At 37.0% G+C, this 17,836-nt stretch overlaps 1 protein-coding gene across 21 annotated transcripts in view; it reads left to right on the top strand.

The window, feature by feature from the left end:
- The window catches only part of CDKL5 (cyclin dependent kinase like 5), a 213,662-nt gene that overhangs the window by 134,707 nt on the left and 61,119 nt on the right, over window positions 1-17,836 (top strand). For 20 of the 21 annotated variants that reach the window (XM_072816790.1, XM_072816776.1, XM_072816786.1 and 17 more), the window contains 2 exons: window positions 3,335-3,380; window positions 13,709-13,845. In XM_072816790.1, coding sequence (XP_072672891.1) covers window positions 3,335-3,380; window positions 13,709-13,845 — 183 coding nt within the window. Of the gene's footprint in view, window positions 1-3,334; window positions 3,381-13,708; window positions 13,846-15,485; window positions 15,643-17,836 lie in introns of those variants that run through there. The other variant, XM_072816791.1, reaches the window with a different exon arrangement.

Raw genomic sequence — 17,836 nt, 5'->3', positions numbered from 1 at the left:
CCATGCTGAGATCTGCTTGAGATTCTTTTCTCCTCCTTTTCCTTTCCCCTCTGCTCCTCTCCCTGTTCATGTGTGCTCTCTGTCTCTCTCAGATAAAAATAAATAAAACAGGTCAGAGTAATTTAAATTGGTTCTAACATAAGAATCAACAGATCAGTTGTGTAGACTAGACTAGAAAGCTCTGAAAGAAAATCTGAAGCATATATGTAAGAATGCTGAGATAGAACAACTAAAAAATCCATGGTAGAAAGTATTGGGAAAATTGATTCAGTATTCAGAATTATATTAAATACAGATTCTTTTACCATGTCATATATTAAATTACAGATGGATAAAGACAAGGAAAGAAATTAAATCATTAAAATATTGAGAAATAAGTGTGGATGAATATTAACCATACTCAAGCTAAGTAAGGACTTCAAACACAAAAGTAGTGGACATAAAGGCATATATACAAAAAATGTGACTAGTAATAAAAGTTATTTTCAACAACAACCAGACTCTAAATAATTTAATGACCATATCAATCTGGGAAGAATTTTTGTAACAAAATTTGGCAATGGATTCACATCTATGAATCATCAAGAAAAATATTAACCTCAAAAAAAATGTTAACCTCAGTAGACCTTTTTTCATTGACCAGTTGATAGAAGGAAACTTCTTTGACCTCACTGATGTCTAAAGACTTTTTTCAGTGATTGTGTTTACTATTGGCTATGGTCTTAGAGTGGGTGTTTTTATATATTGTTGAAGGGAACTGTGAAATGATGTATTTTGGGATATCTGTTTTGGCAATATTAGGAGCCTTAATGTTCCTTTTGACCCAGTTATATCACTTGAAAAATTTACTCTATGGAAATAAAGATGCAGATGTTGAAGTATGTTCATTGACAGATCAGTTAAATAACAGTCCATTAAGAAAATAATGGTTTTAAAAATTATTCAATGACAGCTTAAAATGCACACCTCATACATACAGTATCAAGTGAAATAAAAACATGTAACACCATATACAATATTACTATTCCAATTTGAGAAAAATTTACTGGGAGAAAATAAATGAAAGTGCTAGCAAGGATTATGTCTTTTATATTTTATGGTTTCTGTAATGAATCTGCATTATTTTTCTAAGCAGTTCGGATAAAAGTGAAATGTTAGGTTCTTTCCAGCATCTTCTGTTATTTTAAATGCATGTAGTTTCCACTAAGCATTGAATTGATTTTATGTGGAAAACTCTTACCTGTTTGGCTTCATTCTTTAAATATATAAACTGTATTGAGTGAATGAGAGAGAGAGAGAGAGAATTTGTGTGTGTGTGTGTGTTTGAGAGAGAGAGTGAGAGAGGATTTCCATGGCATTGGTGAAAGGATAAATAAAAGAATAAACATTTCATTTTATTTGACCCATTTTCAGGCACTGTTTTATACAATTCATTCTATTTGAAATGCCAGAAATTAATCAGTTTCTTTCTTCAAGATGGTGTAACTAAGTTTGTTGTAAATGTAAATTTGTAGTCCTATCCTGGGTGAGTTTGAACTAAGCAAGACCGTTTATAAAATCAGACAAAGTTAACACTTAGGATGCAATAAAAAGATGCCTTGGGACTCCATTTAGAGTGCAGTATACGATGAAGCATGACTTAGAAGAACTCTCAGCTGAAATGTGAGCAGTTTTTTTTTTTTTTTTAAGATTTGATTTTTATGTATTAGAGAGAGAGAACATGAGCAGGGGGAAGAGTAAAGGGAGAAGCAGTCTACTCGCTGAGCAGGGGAGCCTGACTGGAGCTCGATCCAAGGACCCCTGAGATCATGACCTGAGCCAAAGGCTTAACCAACTGAGCTGCAGCGTGAGCAGTTTTACTCTCTTCCTGGATGCATATCATGCTGCCTCCTTGTGCCTGGAGCCGAGTTTCCTGAGAGCGTTTGTTCTTTCTCTTATGTCATTCGTAGGTTGCTGGCTAGAGCCTTTTGAAAAGAAGCAGGGTGAGAAAATGGTATGAGTGTGTTAAGAGGGAGCAGCATACCTAGCAGAGTTACCAGGCACAACATGTACTAATATTCTAGCTGATTGTCCCCCACATGACTTTGAATTTGCAGTTATTCCTTCCCAATAACGAAACCCTTCCAATATCGGAAAGTACCTGGAAGGCTGAGTACAAATAAATTGTATCCTGGAAGCTGTCTGTACTCTACAATTCTATCAATCCTCCATTAACAACAAAAATATAATACTCTTAAGAACCCTCTTCCTCAATAGTCTACAGCACTTTCGGAATTCTTTTTCCTATAGCAGAGATGAAAGTTTGAAACAGGTTCTTCTTATTTCAAGGGGCAGATGAGAAGCAGAAAGGGTTTTATTTCCCAGACCTAGTTATGACTCAGGGTTTGTTGTTGAGCATAAGAATTAAAGTGGTCATTTTTCTTTTATTCCTCCTTCCTTTCACGATCCCCCTTTGTTTTTGTAAACAGCTATAAAAAGTGTATATTTTTAATAAGTTAATGATGTGTACTTTGTTGGTTATTGTCTGCATTTTTACAGCCTTTGTTTTGATGCAGGGACAATTTTTTATTAAAAGATTTGCTCCTACAGATCTGAAAGTATACCCACTTAGAGTACAAAAAAGCAGACCTGAGTCAGAAGACCTTTCTATGTAACATGTTGACTTTGAAAAATCTATATATTATTTTGCCAAAAGCTTTTTTTGTTCCTTTTATAGACCAGAATTAGACATGAGTTATTTAACCTCGTGGTGCTTAGTTCTGAGCATTGCCATTTCCTTTCCAGCCCTTATCTTTTTTTAAATGTTTCAGTTTAAAGTAGAGTTCTATTCAAAAACTACCATTCAGGAGAGCGAAATAAGGGCAGGAGGGAGATAGTGATTGATATTTGGCCTCAGATGTTTGTCCCTCTTTAGGTTTAAAATGGGGGACAAGTATTGTAGAAGCCTTTTCTCTGTGATAGAAGCCCAATGACAATGTGTCCCTGAGTTTCAGAAGGAAGTACAGATGATGGTATATTATATTGTCAGTCATTCTGGCATTTTTGTGTAGCCTCAAGACATTGACATTTCTGGTTTATCTGTGGTCTATCACCATCTCTGCTCTTGGTCCCCTTCTCTCTTCCCCTTATTTTTTTTCCTTTTCTGACAATGTCTGCAGGGTGGTAAGAAAGAGAATTTTGGAACCAGGAAATGAGGGGCTGGGAAAGACGAGGATCTATTTTTTTACTCTCAGGTTTCTTGCTTCTGTGTCCCTGAATATACCCCCAGACAGTTGGGATTCCCAGTTTCAAAAACACTGGGAAATGACTTTCTGCCTCTTTTCTTCCTTTGCAGGAAACACATGAAATTGTGGCAATCAAGAAATTCAAGGACAGTGAAGGTATATATATTTTTTTTTCTTTTTTCCTTTTTGTATTTAGTTCTTGTGAATAGATTATGGAAGAGATGAGATCTAGCTAATTAGACTTTGTTCCTGAAATTTTAAAACCTCCATCTCAGAAAGTGAATATAGCTTATTTAATATCATGCTTTGCTTTGTAACATTTAGCTCCTTCTGTGTTCATCGTTTCAAATCTCATGATACTAGAAAATTCATCTTGTATTTTAAGGTATAGTCAGCATTGTGGAAATCTTGCTTCAGATGCTGGGTGGAAGGCATGCTATTTATGCCTTTTCTAAATATTGTTAAAATGAGAAAAGTGATTTGAAATAAATACTTTTGTGAGTTCACACAAGTAGCAAGTTCTGTTTGAAGGGCTTTGGTATTGGTTACTATGATCTCTGGTTTCTAGTCAGGTAGAAATACAAGGATAAATGGTATGTAGATGGTATCAAGAGAGTGATTTTTATATTTAGAATAACTCATTGGAAGAATAAAAGCATTTCAAGAAGAAATACCATAGTTGGAGTCCTTGGTCACACATGACCAGACCATTTCAGATGGAGTATTAAAATTACCCTATGCTGCGTAAGAGAATTTAAAATAAAGCAACAAAAAAAGAGTCATGTAAAAAATATAAATAAATAAAGCATTCAGTCATTCATTAGGTTTTAAATCTAGACTATTGGCCATTTAAAGATAGCCAAGTAGAAAACTTATTTAGGAAGGTACACATGGCCTTTCAGAAGCTCTAGGCAGCACTTTTCCATTTTTTTCCCCTACAGAGACCCACAGAAATATTTTTTTACATTCTAATCCAATATCCACATACATAATGTCCTAAATATAACTGAAGCAAAAGTGCCACAAAATTATTATACTAATGTGAGGTTCTTCATTTTCTGTTCTTTCCTGCTCATATAAATTCACATAAATGCCTATTTGTGGCATAAGATAACACTGATTTTTACCTCTGAAGCATAACCTGCCTTGTGAAAAATAGTGCTAAGAGGCACCAGCATAGCATCAACTTCCCTACCTAATTGGAAGTATGGCAATAGCAGTCATAGCCTACCTCCATCAGCACACATTGAGTACTGCAAGACACCAGGCTCTATGTTTGTGAACAGTTTCATCACCCATACTTTAGACACTTAGCAAACATTAAAAAAACAAAAAGGGCTCACTAACAAAGTCCTGGGGTAGATTCACAAGTATTTGATATACCTACCTCTGATGTGGAGCACATGCACATCATCTGGGAAACTTTAGTAGCCATTGTCCTGCCAGCCTTTAAAGAGAAGGCAATAAATACTTTTAGCTTGTTCTAAAGAAAAAAAAACCTGCTTCAAATGATGTATCTGTAGTCTAACAGGAAACAGTAGCCCCAGGCCAGTCCACTCTGAGACCATTGGCAATGAGCTCTTTGAGCAGTGGCTTTGGGCTAACCACAGGTGGTGAAGAGACAAATAGTGATCTATTAAAAAGAGTGGTTGCAACAGTAAATCAAAGCATGACCTTGCCTTCATGTAAAGACCTCTGGCTGTGTATTCATCTCGTAAGGCACATCAAGCGTCAAGCGTCAGTTACCACCAAAAATAATAATTGTTGTGAAGTTTTTGAAAAGCAGTACAATCTAGGCCACATATACCATTGCTTAAAAAAAAAAGAAAAAAGAAAAAAAGAAAAAACACTAAGTGCTATATTTTTCACAATCCCTGTTCTGTGCATCCCAATTCTTAGCTTCAGTTAATGTATTCATACCTGTGTGCTGATATCTTCAGAGTGGTAATCAATAGCGTATCTGTTGAAATTTATGAGCACTGAGCCAGGTACTGTAATTTCAGGAAATCTTAATTCTTAGTATAATTAAGATCTGTAAATAAAGAGCAGTAAAACAGGGTAGGAAGCAGTCAGTGCCTGAATGAATTTGAATAATTTTGAGGCAAGAGACATTGTTTCTAGCTGTTGGATCTTGGGAGTGTATGAATAGTCCAGACACTATACAAAACATTTGATCAGCCCTCATTTCTGTGTGCTGATAAAGCATGAACCCCCTCAGCCCTCATCTCTGCCAGACCATTATCAGTTACCATACCTTACAGACATGCAGCCTTATCACCCATCCAATTTGTAGATGGACGCCTTTGTAGGTATACCCATGTATACATACTTCTAGAAAGATACTTCCTTAACATTTCTGTGATAGAATCTGAAAGCATGCAATTATTCATAACTTTTTAGTTCTAGTTCTATTCTAGGCACACTTTCCTACTCTTTCTAGCTCTCTCTGGGAGGTTGCATACTCTTCTTTTCTGCCTTTACCCTTTTCCTCTTATCTGAGTAGAATCTTGCTTAATGGAAGTAAGGGAATGTGTGTGGTGAACAATCCTTTTGGAATGTGAAGTGCACATAGATAGTTCAGTACAGATGAGAATGTCCATTCAACCCCTATGGAAACCACTTAATTCTGAACCATTTTATCACCTTAAATTTCAGTTGGGACAATTCTTTTTTTTTTTTTTTTTTTTGTATATTTTTTTTATTGGCATTCGATTTGCCAACATATAACACCCAGTGCTCATCCCGTCAAGTGCCCCCCTCAGTGCCCATCACCCAGTCAATTCTAAAGAAATAGAGTTTCATCATAATATCCTTATTGTCATGTAGCTCTCATTAATCTCATTTATTAGTTACTCTGAAAATATTCTGTTGGTATTATGATAGTGAATTTTCTAAACCCAACATTTAACAAATGTTTTTACAGGATTATTCCATGATCATGGAATAATCCTGTAAAAACATTTGTTACACTGAAATAGCATCTGAACTTGTTCTGATTTGCATTCAAGCTAGTCAAGTATTCTCGTACTTGATAACATAAAATAAAATATCAAGATATGTTTTATGAGAGTATATGTTACCTTCTGTTAGCTTTAAAAGATTGTGATCATGTCCTATTTCTTTGTTAAATTCACATATGTCCACAAATTTGTATAAAATGTTTTGAAACTGCATTTTAAGGTAGACTACTATTTAGTTGAAGCTATCCTTGTTATCCCAGGATAGTAGATCACTGTCTAAAGTGGGATCCAAACTTTAATAGTAAATATAAGGTTAGATTGGGACTTTAAGTTAGAAAAACGGAAGAAAAATCATAAAAAATAAGTTTATTGTATCATAATTAACACTAGGTTGTAATAGCAAATATGTGCTATTTCTTAGAAAAAAAAGAATCAAGTGTTACCTTTTTTGGGAGAGGGGCAAGTTTTGCAGTAAAATTGTAGGGTAGGCTAGTGAGTGACTTTCATAATAAAAAAGAGGCTCATTTAAAAATACTCCAAAGGCTTTGTCAGTTTTCTCTCTTTTTTTATATGACCTCATCTTTCTGTCTTCATCCCTGTCGGTTGTTTACTCTCCAGTTGTTAACTGTTAGAACTGTCGGATCATTAATCAGTGTCTTTTGTCTGTGATTTTCCTTAAAGACAAAACTGACATACTGGGTGAGGATAAAAGCTCATGTTCAAATGGAGGACTTGTGTGAGTGATGACATTTTTATCTGAGATCAGTTCATTGGTTAAAAATTTTTTTTTTTTTTTTGGTGACTTTTGCTTCTTTATACATCATCATCAATGTAGAGTTTCCGATAATGGATTTTTTTTATTTTTTTATTTATTTATTTATTTATTTATTTATTTATTTATTTATTTATTTATTTATTTTTGAGGAAAAGAGTATATGTGCAAGTGGTGGGGAACAGGGAGAGGCAGAGAGAGAGAGAATCTTAAGCAGGTTCCATGCCCAGCATAGAGCCCGAAGCAGGGCTTGAGATCACGACATGCACCAAAACCAAGAGTCAGATGCTTAATCAACGGAACCACCCAGGTGCCCTATGAGTTTGTCTATTAATGTAAGTTCCCACAAAGAAACATTAACTATAGACACCAAATCATCCGGGAGTCTTTAGAGAATCAGTTCTACTTAGTATTTGGATTTTCTGAGAAGAGAAAAATGACCACAGACCAAAAAGTTACTAGAGATTATTGAGTTGAAAGATATTTTTTGGACTATGTGTATAATGATAAAAATCTAGCCTAATTCATTTACCCTTCCTATAACTCTAATTTCGTACAATGAGATCTGATGTTTAGATGATAATCTTCTGTCACTGTTGGAACATAATTCTCCTGCATACACATGTACAAATGTCTGCCATCCTCAATTTATTGAATAATCTAAGAGCAGTGATTTAGACTAGATAGATTTGAATTAATAAAAATTAAAAACATTGTTCATCTTTTACTTGAGGAAGTCCTGTAATCTAGGCTTTATTTTTGACATACACTTGGATCTTCTAGTGTGACAACATGTTTGGCTTCTTAGGACTTTTCAGTCTTTCCCTAAAAGTACAGGTGCTGAGATGAGGAGGGGTCCTCCCTACTTGTCGCTGGGCCTTGGCATATGGCAGGGAGGCTGATTATCAAGGAGCTGTATAGCAGGAAGATGGATTCAGGTTGTGTTTCTGCTTTCATATCAAATAAAATGGCTTGCATTTCATATCCTGCTGCTTATCTTTTCTGTAGATAAATATTTTTTCTCTTAGAATGGACATACTTATTCTTCTTAAACATGAGAAAATGTTTCCTTGGTCATCCGTTCTTTGCTCTAATTGATTTCATCCTTATTTTTACCTGGACTTTAGAGAACTCTGTCTTGATCTCTGGATTGAGGAAACTCTGGCCTCATTTTGTATAATGATACAAAACAAGGGTTTAAAGTCTCTGGTTCTTAAATTATAAAACCTAATTTCTCTGTAAAAGAGGCCTTAAAGCAAACTCTCCCATCTTTGGTTAAACAGAAAATTCAATGAACTAAGCTTGAGCATTCTGGCCAGTCGTGATTTCATCATACTTCCCTTTTTTTTTTTTTTTCTTAATTAAAGATTTTATTTTATTTATTCATGAGAGACACAGAGAGAGGCAGAGACACAGGCAGAGGGAGAAGCAGGCTCCTTGCGGGGAGCCCGATGTGGGACTCGATCCCAGGACCCCGGGATCACGCCCTAGGCCGAAGGCAGAGGCCCATCCACTGAGCCACCCGGGTGGCCCATCACACTTCCTTTTAATGTCCAGAATGGATCTCTTTCAAGCTTCAGAGATGCTTCTAGGGTTTGATGCACATTTGTACCTTTCATGATTTAATAAGTTTCCATTGTGTTCTACCTGGTCTTCATTGCTGAAGATTTAAGGATTGCCATCTTTTTTGGTATATGTGAGAGCAATACCACCATTCAAAGCTCCCTGGTCATGTCAGTTGCCCTCCTATTGGTATTCCTTCAGTCAAGGCAACCAGACTGAAACATGGTACCTTTAAGGTTTTGTATAAGGATGGGTTGGCTTTTTCTCCCTCCATTGTACCTATTGAAAGGTCCATTTTGGGGGGGCCTCTTTGGCTTTACAAGAATGTCAAGTTTGTGATTTCATAAAGTAGGTTACAGCTATTTCTGGATTTTTTTTCCAAGCCCACATTTCTTTAAAAATAGAGTTACAATAGAGTTTCTGCTCATCTTTAGATTTTTTTTTTATTACTTACTTTGCATTTCTTTTGCTCCTATGATTTTTCCCCCCTTAAAAATTGTTTTCTTTTACTTTAGTGAATCTCCCTTCTTGATTTTTAGTGTGTTAGCTTGCCTAACTGGCAAGCTAAAAGTAGGTTAGTTCTTTGGTTTTTTTTCTTACTTAACATCCTTTTTTTACCCTGCCATTTAATCGTCACTCAAAAGAATTTATGTAACATTGTCAGACTTGCTGCCTGTACTAAGCTAAACACCCTCAGTGGTAACTGGCGACCAGATCCATCAGCATCCACATAAGTAGAACTTGCATGGAAGCACCAGGTCTTAGAGCTGGAAGGACCTTCAGAACCATCTGGTAGAAGCCCAACTCCATTTTACAGCCAAGGAACCCAAGACGCAAAGCTGCACAGCTAGTATGTGATTAACTGGGAAAGATGCAGACTTCAAGATCTTTACTGAATTTTTCTTCCACCCATACCATGTTGCTTTGCCACTCAGCTAAGAAGTAGCAGAGTGTAGACCTGAACCTGGGTGTTCTGACTCACTTCTCTAAAGCTTGCTCACTACCTTATACCATGTTGCCTATGTCCCTGTGTTCTACTCAGTGTGGCATTCCCTTCACTCACCCTGAGGAAGTTACTCTTTTCTAGACTTGGTTTCTTCATCTGTAAACCGGAGAAGCCTAGCCTAAATAAAGAATCCACAGGATTATTTCAACTGGAAGGCAGGGATTTTTGTGCTCATGCCACCTTTGAAAAACTGTCTCATTGAAGAGCTTGGCTGCTTTCTGAACCTGAGGTGAGAAGCACGTATAGGTGGAATGTGTATCGCTTTTCTCTGTCATATCATCATTTAGTGCCACAGTTTTGTCAAAGTACAGGGTAAGCCAGGAACCTTCAAAGTACTTGGAGAAACAAAAATTATAGGACAGACCAAGTAATGAAGACTGCATTTTGCCTGCACTTAAGGAATTAATAACTCCACTTCTTGCCTTGTTCCCATTCATTACATTCTTAGTTACCTCAACTTTTAATATCTGTGACAGGTGTACAGTAGAGAAGCCTTCATTTCCTAAAATAGGTAGGCAGCTCAAATAAGGTGGTTTGGGCCCCATATGGTAGGTGATTTTGTGAGCTGCTTTTTCATTCATTTCTCTTTCTTCTCTAGCCATTTTTACGTAGAGTTGGTATATATTTGAATGATGTCCATATAACAATGTAGCAAAATTCAGGGAGGTTTATATTCATAATCAATGAAATTTTTTTATAAGATTTTATTTATTTGAGAGAGAGAGAGAGAGAGATCATGATCAGGGGGAAGGGCAGAGGGAGAAGCAGACTCCTCGCTGAGCAGGGAGCCTGACTTGAGGCTTGATCCCAGGACCAGGATCATGACCTGAGCTAAAGGCAGATGCTTCACTGACTGAGCCACCCAGACACCCCTCAATGAGGTTTTAATGGAAAGAAATCATTATTAGATTTGGAAAAAGCCATGGGATTTTTAAAATCTGTGTGTGGGTGGGAAGGGTGCCCATTATTTAGTTACTTTATGAATGAAAAGTTAAGTGGCTTGCCCAACATCATATGTCGCAGTGTTGGTTCGTGAACAGGATCCAAACTCTTCCAAACCCTGCTTCAATGTTCCTTTTTCTAAAGCCATTCTACTTTAGCCATTCTGAGGTGGCTCTATCTGTTAGCAAAGTGAAACTTCCACAAGTTGCTAATAATACAAAGCTCCCTTTTTTCAGTTGCTTTTCGGGTGCCAAGAATTCACCAAGCATTTGACTAGAAAAGATACACCAGCTGTATTTACTTTTGACTTAGTTGCAACATTCATTTGTACCCAGCTCCAGCAGAGCTTATGGATGTTGTTAATGAATGGTTAAATATATATGTGTTCTTGACCCTTCGTGCTTTCTGTTTTTTGGAGACTCCATTTTTTATAATCACATATTGTCAAGACAATCAGAAATGGAGATGAATAGAGGAAAATAAATTTAGTTTGTCTTACTGCCTGAAAAGCTGCCCTCTCAACATTCTAGAGAGAAGATTGAAAGCATTGTACTCAGAACTAAAAGGGTGAAGTGCCCCTTGCTTGCCATCATATTGCTGCTTCCCATGTTTTAAAGGAATGAGACCTAGTTACATGTGAGTGAAGGTTTTTCTATGACACCAATGGAAGCATTCATGTCAGAAATATTTATTGATCCCTTCTTCGTGCCAGGTACAATCCTAGGTGGCTGAGTATGTATTGCTGAACAACAAAACTTGGGCCTGTCCTCTGAGAGCTCTTGGTTTAGCAGAGGTAGCCACACAGACAGTAAATCCATGAGCAAAGGAATCTATAAATAAAAATGGTGAGAAAGTCTCTGTCAGAAAAGTTCAGAGTAGTGTGATAAGGAATAATAGGGATGGAGGCCTGCTTTAGTTTATTTTTCTGGGCAAAGCTGGTGAGGAGCACCATTTAAACTGAAACCTGAAGAGGAGCCAGCCCTGCAGGGAGTCTGGGCTCTAGAATGCAAGTTCTAGGCAGAAGGAACAAGTTCAAAGGCTGTAAGGTTGAAAAAATAGAGTTGGGGCTATTTTGGGAAGTGAAAGACTAACATGAGGCAGAGGAAGGAAGGATATAAGATGGGGATGGAAAAGCAGACCGGAACCAGACCACGAGTAATCAGTATATTTGTGTTGAATTATTTCCTTGTTAGAAGATTGTTTGCTTTGTATTGAGACCTGTGTGACATTCTTTGTGTTAGAGATATATTTACTTTGATTACCCCAGTCTTGAAAGTAATTCAGATGGGATAGCAGAGAAGTAGGTTAGCCTTCCTCACAAGATTAAAGGCTTTCTAGTCTTCCCTAGGTGTTAGCAATTCTAAAAGCCACAAAATACCACTTAGCCCCAATTTGTAAAACATCTGGACCTCTGTCCCACTACGATACTCTAAGCCTCTTTGGGAAGTCCCCTGATCACATCTCATACATTCCCTATACTGCCAGGTGGCCCCCACAGTGTCATGTTCTTTTCCCCTGATGGGAGCCTGTGACTCCCCAGTTCCCAGTTGACCCCCTGGTGTGGGCTGAGCTAGCTCACTGCTTATGCCACTGTTGGCCTTTGTTATGAGTTCTTGCTTTCTGGTAGGCAGTATCTTTCTCTCTCCTTTACTAATCTCTGCTCTAGGGTTCTTCAATAGTTATTGTTTTGTTATGCTTTTGCTGAAGTAGGGAAAATATTTCACTTGTGTAACCAGTTGACAAAGGAGTGTTGATTTTATGTTCCCTGTTTATTACAGGTATTCTGGTGCTACAAGGCCCCTGCTTTTATTACTATCTCTTTATTCTTTTAACTCAATTTGAACAGGGGCTGGAAGATGGACTAGGATAGAAAATAATCTGAGAAGTATTCCTGGCACCTAATTTAGAACCTTTGCTCTCCCTCTAGCCCCATTTAGCCCCTTTTCTCTTGTGTATCTTGGTTGGGAAGCATTTCTTCCTAGAAGGCATTTTCATCTTTCTTACCTTCATCCCCAAACTCCATTTTCTTCCTCCCTGAACCTAAGGGAGGTTAGATGTGCCTGAACCTGAGAGTCAAAAAACTTAGAGTCTTGAGCTAGGATTTTGACTCTTGACTCCAAACCTTGGGGACAAATGTGTTTTAGAATTTATAACTCTTGGGTTTTAGAATGGAAATATGGCATGCTACTTTAGCACCTTGTAACCAGGTACTATTTCTAAAGCAAACATATTAATGTTCATAAGTAAGTGGGATACACAATATAAGTGGTCTCATGTCAGTTCAGGTTTTACTTTTAAAGAGATTTGCCATAAACTTGGAAAAAGTGTTCAGTTTTTAGACTGAGTTTTGAAATTGCAGGTAAAGGATTATGAACCTGTATTCCATATGTAAACATGGTAGTTAGAGTTTCCAGGCTAAATCTAAAGGTATCATAAAAACTCATTTAAAATAAAGTATTACCTTCCTTACTCCCCTCCCCATTCATCCATTAGAGTTAATGTGACTTCTGTCCTTCCTCCCGCCTGTTGGGACTATCATGAGTGAAATTGACAATATGGAAGGCTATATTGGTTCAGCATAAGTTCTCTATCCCAGTACGGCTACACCATCTGGGTTGGACAGATGCACATACCACAGAAAGACAACAGGAACCTATAGCAGCTGCTGTTCAGAGAGATCAGACACTCTTAGAAATCCCTGCAACTTGACTGTGGCTGCACTGTGGGTGCCTGGTACATGACCTCTGCACACTGAGGTGACTCACATGCAGCTTGAGGAATGAAATGCTCTTTTGAGCCAAAACTTCAGGCCAAAGTTAAAAACATCAGCTGCTTCAGATGCTGCATAGAGGCTCCTCTGCACACTAATACAGATGATTGTTCTTTACCCTTTTAAACTCCACCTTTCTTAGTATGTAGTGTTAGAATGAAAATGACAGTGAATTCATAAGTCATATCTGTAAGTCTGTGTTTATACATATACTTTGCAATACGCAGTATAAGAAAACACAAGCAGAAAATTAGGTTCATGCTGGTCAAGTAAGCTTTTTCTTCTGTAAGTTGCTAATTCTTGATCCTTTCAACAAGAAAATGTGATATTTAATCTTACATCCTTGAACTTCTTATGCAGAAGTACTCAAAGTGGAAAATGGAATTGGTATGTTTTTGCTGTTCTTGGAATTTTTTGAACAGTAACTTGAAAGCTTTAATTTTACTCTATTCACCATTGTTTACATTCTAGAAAATGAAGAAGTCAAGGAAACGACTTTACGAGAGCTTAAAATGCTTCGTACTCTCAAGCAAGAAAACATCGTGGAGCTGAAGGAAGCCTTTCGTCGGAGGGGGAAATTGTACTTGGTGTTTGAGTATGTTGAAAAAGTAAGTCACTAATTGATAGTATGGAAATTTGCTTTTTGTTTGTTTGTTTTACTTTTTAAAAATTTTTATAAGTAATTTCTACACCTAGCATGTGGCTTGAACTCACAACCCTGAGATCAAGAGTCACATGTCTTACCGACTAAGCCAGCCAGGCACCCCAGCCTGATTCTTTTATTTAGGGTTGTTTCTGACACTATTCAAGGAAGCATTATTATCTGGTGTGATTTGTCAATGTACTCATAATCTCAGTATTTTAAAAATGGAATTATTATCCATAATCATTAGAAGCCCTGAAATACATTGAATTATTTTGTGGAATTTAACTGTACAGAGATCATCTTAAATTTCAACAGTGAATTAATTTGGCTTCTGATATTTTAGAATCTGTGTTCAACAAGTAATTTTTAGGCTTGGTTTATTTAAATTAAACCTAGGCAAGGCCTCTGAGGGAGAGATAAGTAAGTTGACAGTGATGACATAGAATGACAGAGGTGTGGAAGGCAGCCTGCAAGCATAGGATGGCTGCCTAAATCAGACCTAGGGTGGCAAATGACTGGGCTCATGGAGCCCACTTTAGTGAATTGCCAGTGTTCTGGTTTTGAGGGAAGAAGATGTGCCAGGAGGCATAAGGTGAGGCTTGAGTAGGTAGATGAGGCCACAAATAAGGAATTGGAAGCTCAGGAGAAAATCGGAAAAGTACACACAGTTCAAATTGTCTGCATACTTGCTTTAGTATTTTTTTTTTAATTGGTTAACTATTAGTGACAATTTTAATGATGTATGGCCTAGGGGCAAATGTATACTACGGTAATCAATACATGTGTCTGAGTTTCTTTGGGGGCAGCTGCCCTATAGTGGTTGGTTATTGTCCAAAATTGAAATAATTACCTTGACAAGAGTAGAATAAACTGGAGCCAGATGGACCATTCGTTCATTCATTCATTCATTCATTCATTCATTATTTTTATTTTTTTTAAGGATTTTATTTGTTTATTCATGAGAGACACACAGAGAGAGGCAGAGACATAGGCAGAGGGAGAAGCAGGCTCCATGCAGGATGCCCGATGTGGGACTCGATCCTGGGACAGTGGGATCATGCCTTGAGCCAAAGGCAGAGGCTCAACTGCTGAGCCACCTAGGCATCCCTATTTTTTTTATTTTTTAAAAGCTTTTATTTATTTAGTCATGAGAGATATAGAGAGAGAGGCAGAACTCAGATGGACCTTTTAGAGGTTTTCTTAATAAATGAGTATGTGGCTCCTAATTTCCTGCTATTTAAACAATAAAAATTATTACTTTTATTAGATTTCACTTCTTGAGTACATGTCTTTATGGGAATCTGCATGATAAAACGAGGAATTTCTACATGATAATATGAGGCTTTCTACAGAAGATGAATACTGGAGAGCATTATGTTTGCCAGGTGCTTTCCATGTCATAAATGACAGTGTCATCACCATCATTATCATTATTACAAAATAAAAAGCAGCATTGCCAAGATGATGGACCAGGAATGTGGCTTTTGAATTAATTCAGCTTTTACAAATTAGTTTTCTAATGAAAATAAATGTACATAGTAATTTCATTTCAAGCAAGACTTGAAGAGTATTTTAAGTTTCTTTGTCATTTTAAAACACTGTTATTTTGAGGGTGGGAAGGGGAAGAGGGAGAGAGAGAGAATCTCAAGCAGGCTCCACACCCAGTGTGGACCCCAACACGGAGCTTGATCCCACAACCCTGAGACCATGACCTGAGACAAAATCAAGAGTCGGATGCCTAACCAACTGAGCCACCCAGGTTCCCCTAAAGTTTTCTATTTCTATGTCAATTTACGTATTTTCCTAAGGGACTTTCCCCACCAAAATTAAACTAAAATTTGATATTTATAAAAAAGGATTGCTGTAAAAATCAGAAGCTCTTTTATGTTATTTTTTTTAAGATTTATTTATTTATTTATTTATGATAGACATAGAAAGAGAGAGAGAGAGGCAGAGACACAGGAGGAGGGAAAAACAGGCTCCATGCCGGGAGCCGATGTGGGACTCGATCCTGGGACTCCAGGATTGAGCCCTAGGCCAAAGGCAGGCGCTAAACCACTGAGCCACCCAGGGATCCCCTATATTATTTTTTAGTTGTCAAGAATAATCATGAAATTTACGATTTTCACTGCCAAGTAATGAAATTCTGACAGATCTATTTCAGTTTGTCTTTTTTATTTCTGTTCTGCTCAGGGTGATGGTTCATGATTAATAACAATTTAATAAGAACAAATGGAGAAATCACTTCTGTGTACCAATTTGTCCCATGTGAGATCTCTCTGCAGATAATTGGCAGAGCTGCTACCAGAGCTTCTGTCTTGTGTCCCCCAGTCTGGTGGTTCTTGCCTTGACCCTGTGGTTTTTCAGTAGAAGGTGACCTCCCATCAGTGGCAGTGCCTAATGATTGACAGTCTCAAGAGGGCAAGAAAACGATGCTCTTAAAGGGTAGGAGTTTTTACAGAGATATACAATTACAGTGACTTAAACAAAATAGAAATTTCCTTCTGCCTTTCCACTCTACCACCCCTGAGATGTGGCTCTTGTTCTCAAGGTCAAAAGGAGGCTCCAGCTATCACCTCCCATTGGCCAGGACTTAGTTTCATGGCCACCCTAGCTGCAAGGCAGAGGGGAAATGTACTCTTCATTCTGAGCACCTATGCATCTACTTACAAATTGTATTACTATGGGCTAAGGGAAGAATGGATATTGAGAGACATTCTTTTCTGCCACTGATCAATTTAGAGCGTAATATGAAATGAGACATACAACTTACTTTCTATTCCATGCGTGCATTTGGGACTTCCTATGCATTTGTTAATTGAAAAAGGCAATTTAAATGGAGAATCATTTAAAAATGAAACATACTTCAAACATTTTAACTTATAATAGATCAATATATATTCATTTACTACTCTTTAGAAGTCAGGTCAAGGCCTTTTGAGTATCTGTCTTCTGATTGGAGTTCTGACAAGTCTTTCTTAAATACATCATATCCATAATGCATCAACTATCATAGCCTGCGAGAGCATCTTTAAAGTGAAGCAAAAGCTTAAAAACATTGTAAAGCAATCTCAGTGCAGAATTCTTATCACCATCATTACCTGTTCCCTGTCAGCGTTTTATAGTTGTTGCACTCACATTTGATTAGACAGCAGTATGTTTAGTGGCTTTCCTTTATTAAGTCTTTCTGAAGTATTAAACTTTGTTTTTCTTATAAACAGCAACTCTCTTTATTTAAAACATTATTTCATTGGTTTATATGATATTTAATGGTATTAAAATAACAAGTGCATCTGTTATAATAGGTACGAGAGTGTTATAAACAAGCAGCTGATTGTATGTATGCAGCTTGACTGGTGGGAACAAAATTGTGAGGTTGTATTAAGCAAACCAGGTTTTCTAACTTTTTGGTCTTGCGACGCCTACACTCAACATTATTTTGGAAACCCTAAGAGATTATTTATGTGGGTTTTATCTATTAATATTTATCATATTTTGAGTCAAAACTGAGCAGTATAAAATATTCATTTAAAAATAATAATAATCCCATTACATATTAACATAAATACAGTTAATAATCCCATTACATATTAACATAAATACAGTCTCTGACTCTAAGTTTCGAAACTTGATTTGTTTGGGATCTATCTGTGTTTATTTCAACAGCATTTTCCAGCCTGTCTTAATTTTTGTACTGATTGCATGGATCACTTCTAATCATAAGGATCATTTTCTTTTAAGAATATTTTCCAGGTGTTCCAGAAATATTTTCAAGGCTTGATTTTACTGCAGGTTTCTATTAAACATGCATAGTGCACTGTGTTAAAATGACTGTTTCTCCCCTCCTTTATACAGTACAGCATCTTATCTCTACTTTGTATTGCTTTCCACTTGAAACTATTCTAAAGTGATGTGTGGAAGGTTTTAGGGAGAGTGGAAAGTACCAGGGTTAT

This window comes from Canis lupus, chromosome X (assembly GCF_048164855.1).
Source record: "Canis lupus baileyi chromosome X, mCanLup2.hap1, whole genome shotgun sequence".
NCBI lineage: Eukaryota > Metazoa > Chordata > Mammalia > Carnivora > Canidae > Canis > Canis lupus.
The sequence above is the reverse complement of the archived record's forward strand: the minus strand, read 5'-3'. Positions and strand labels throughout refer to the sequence as shown.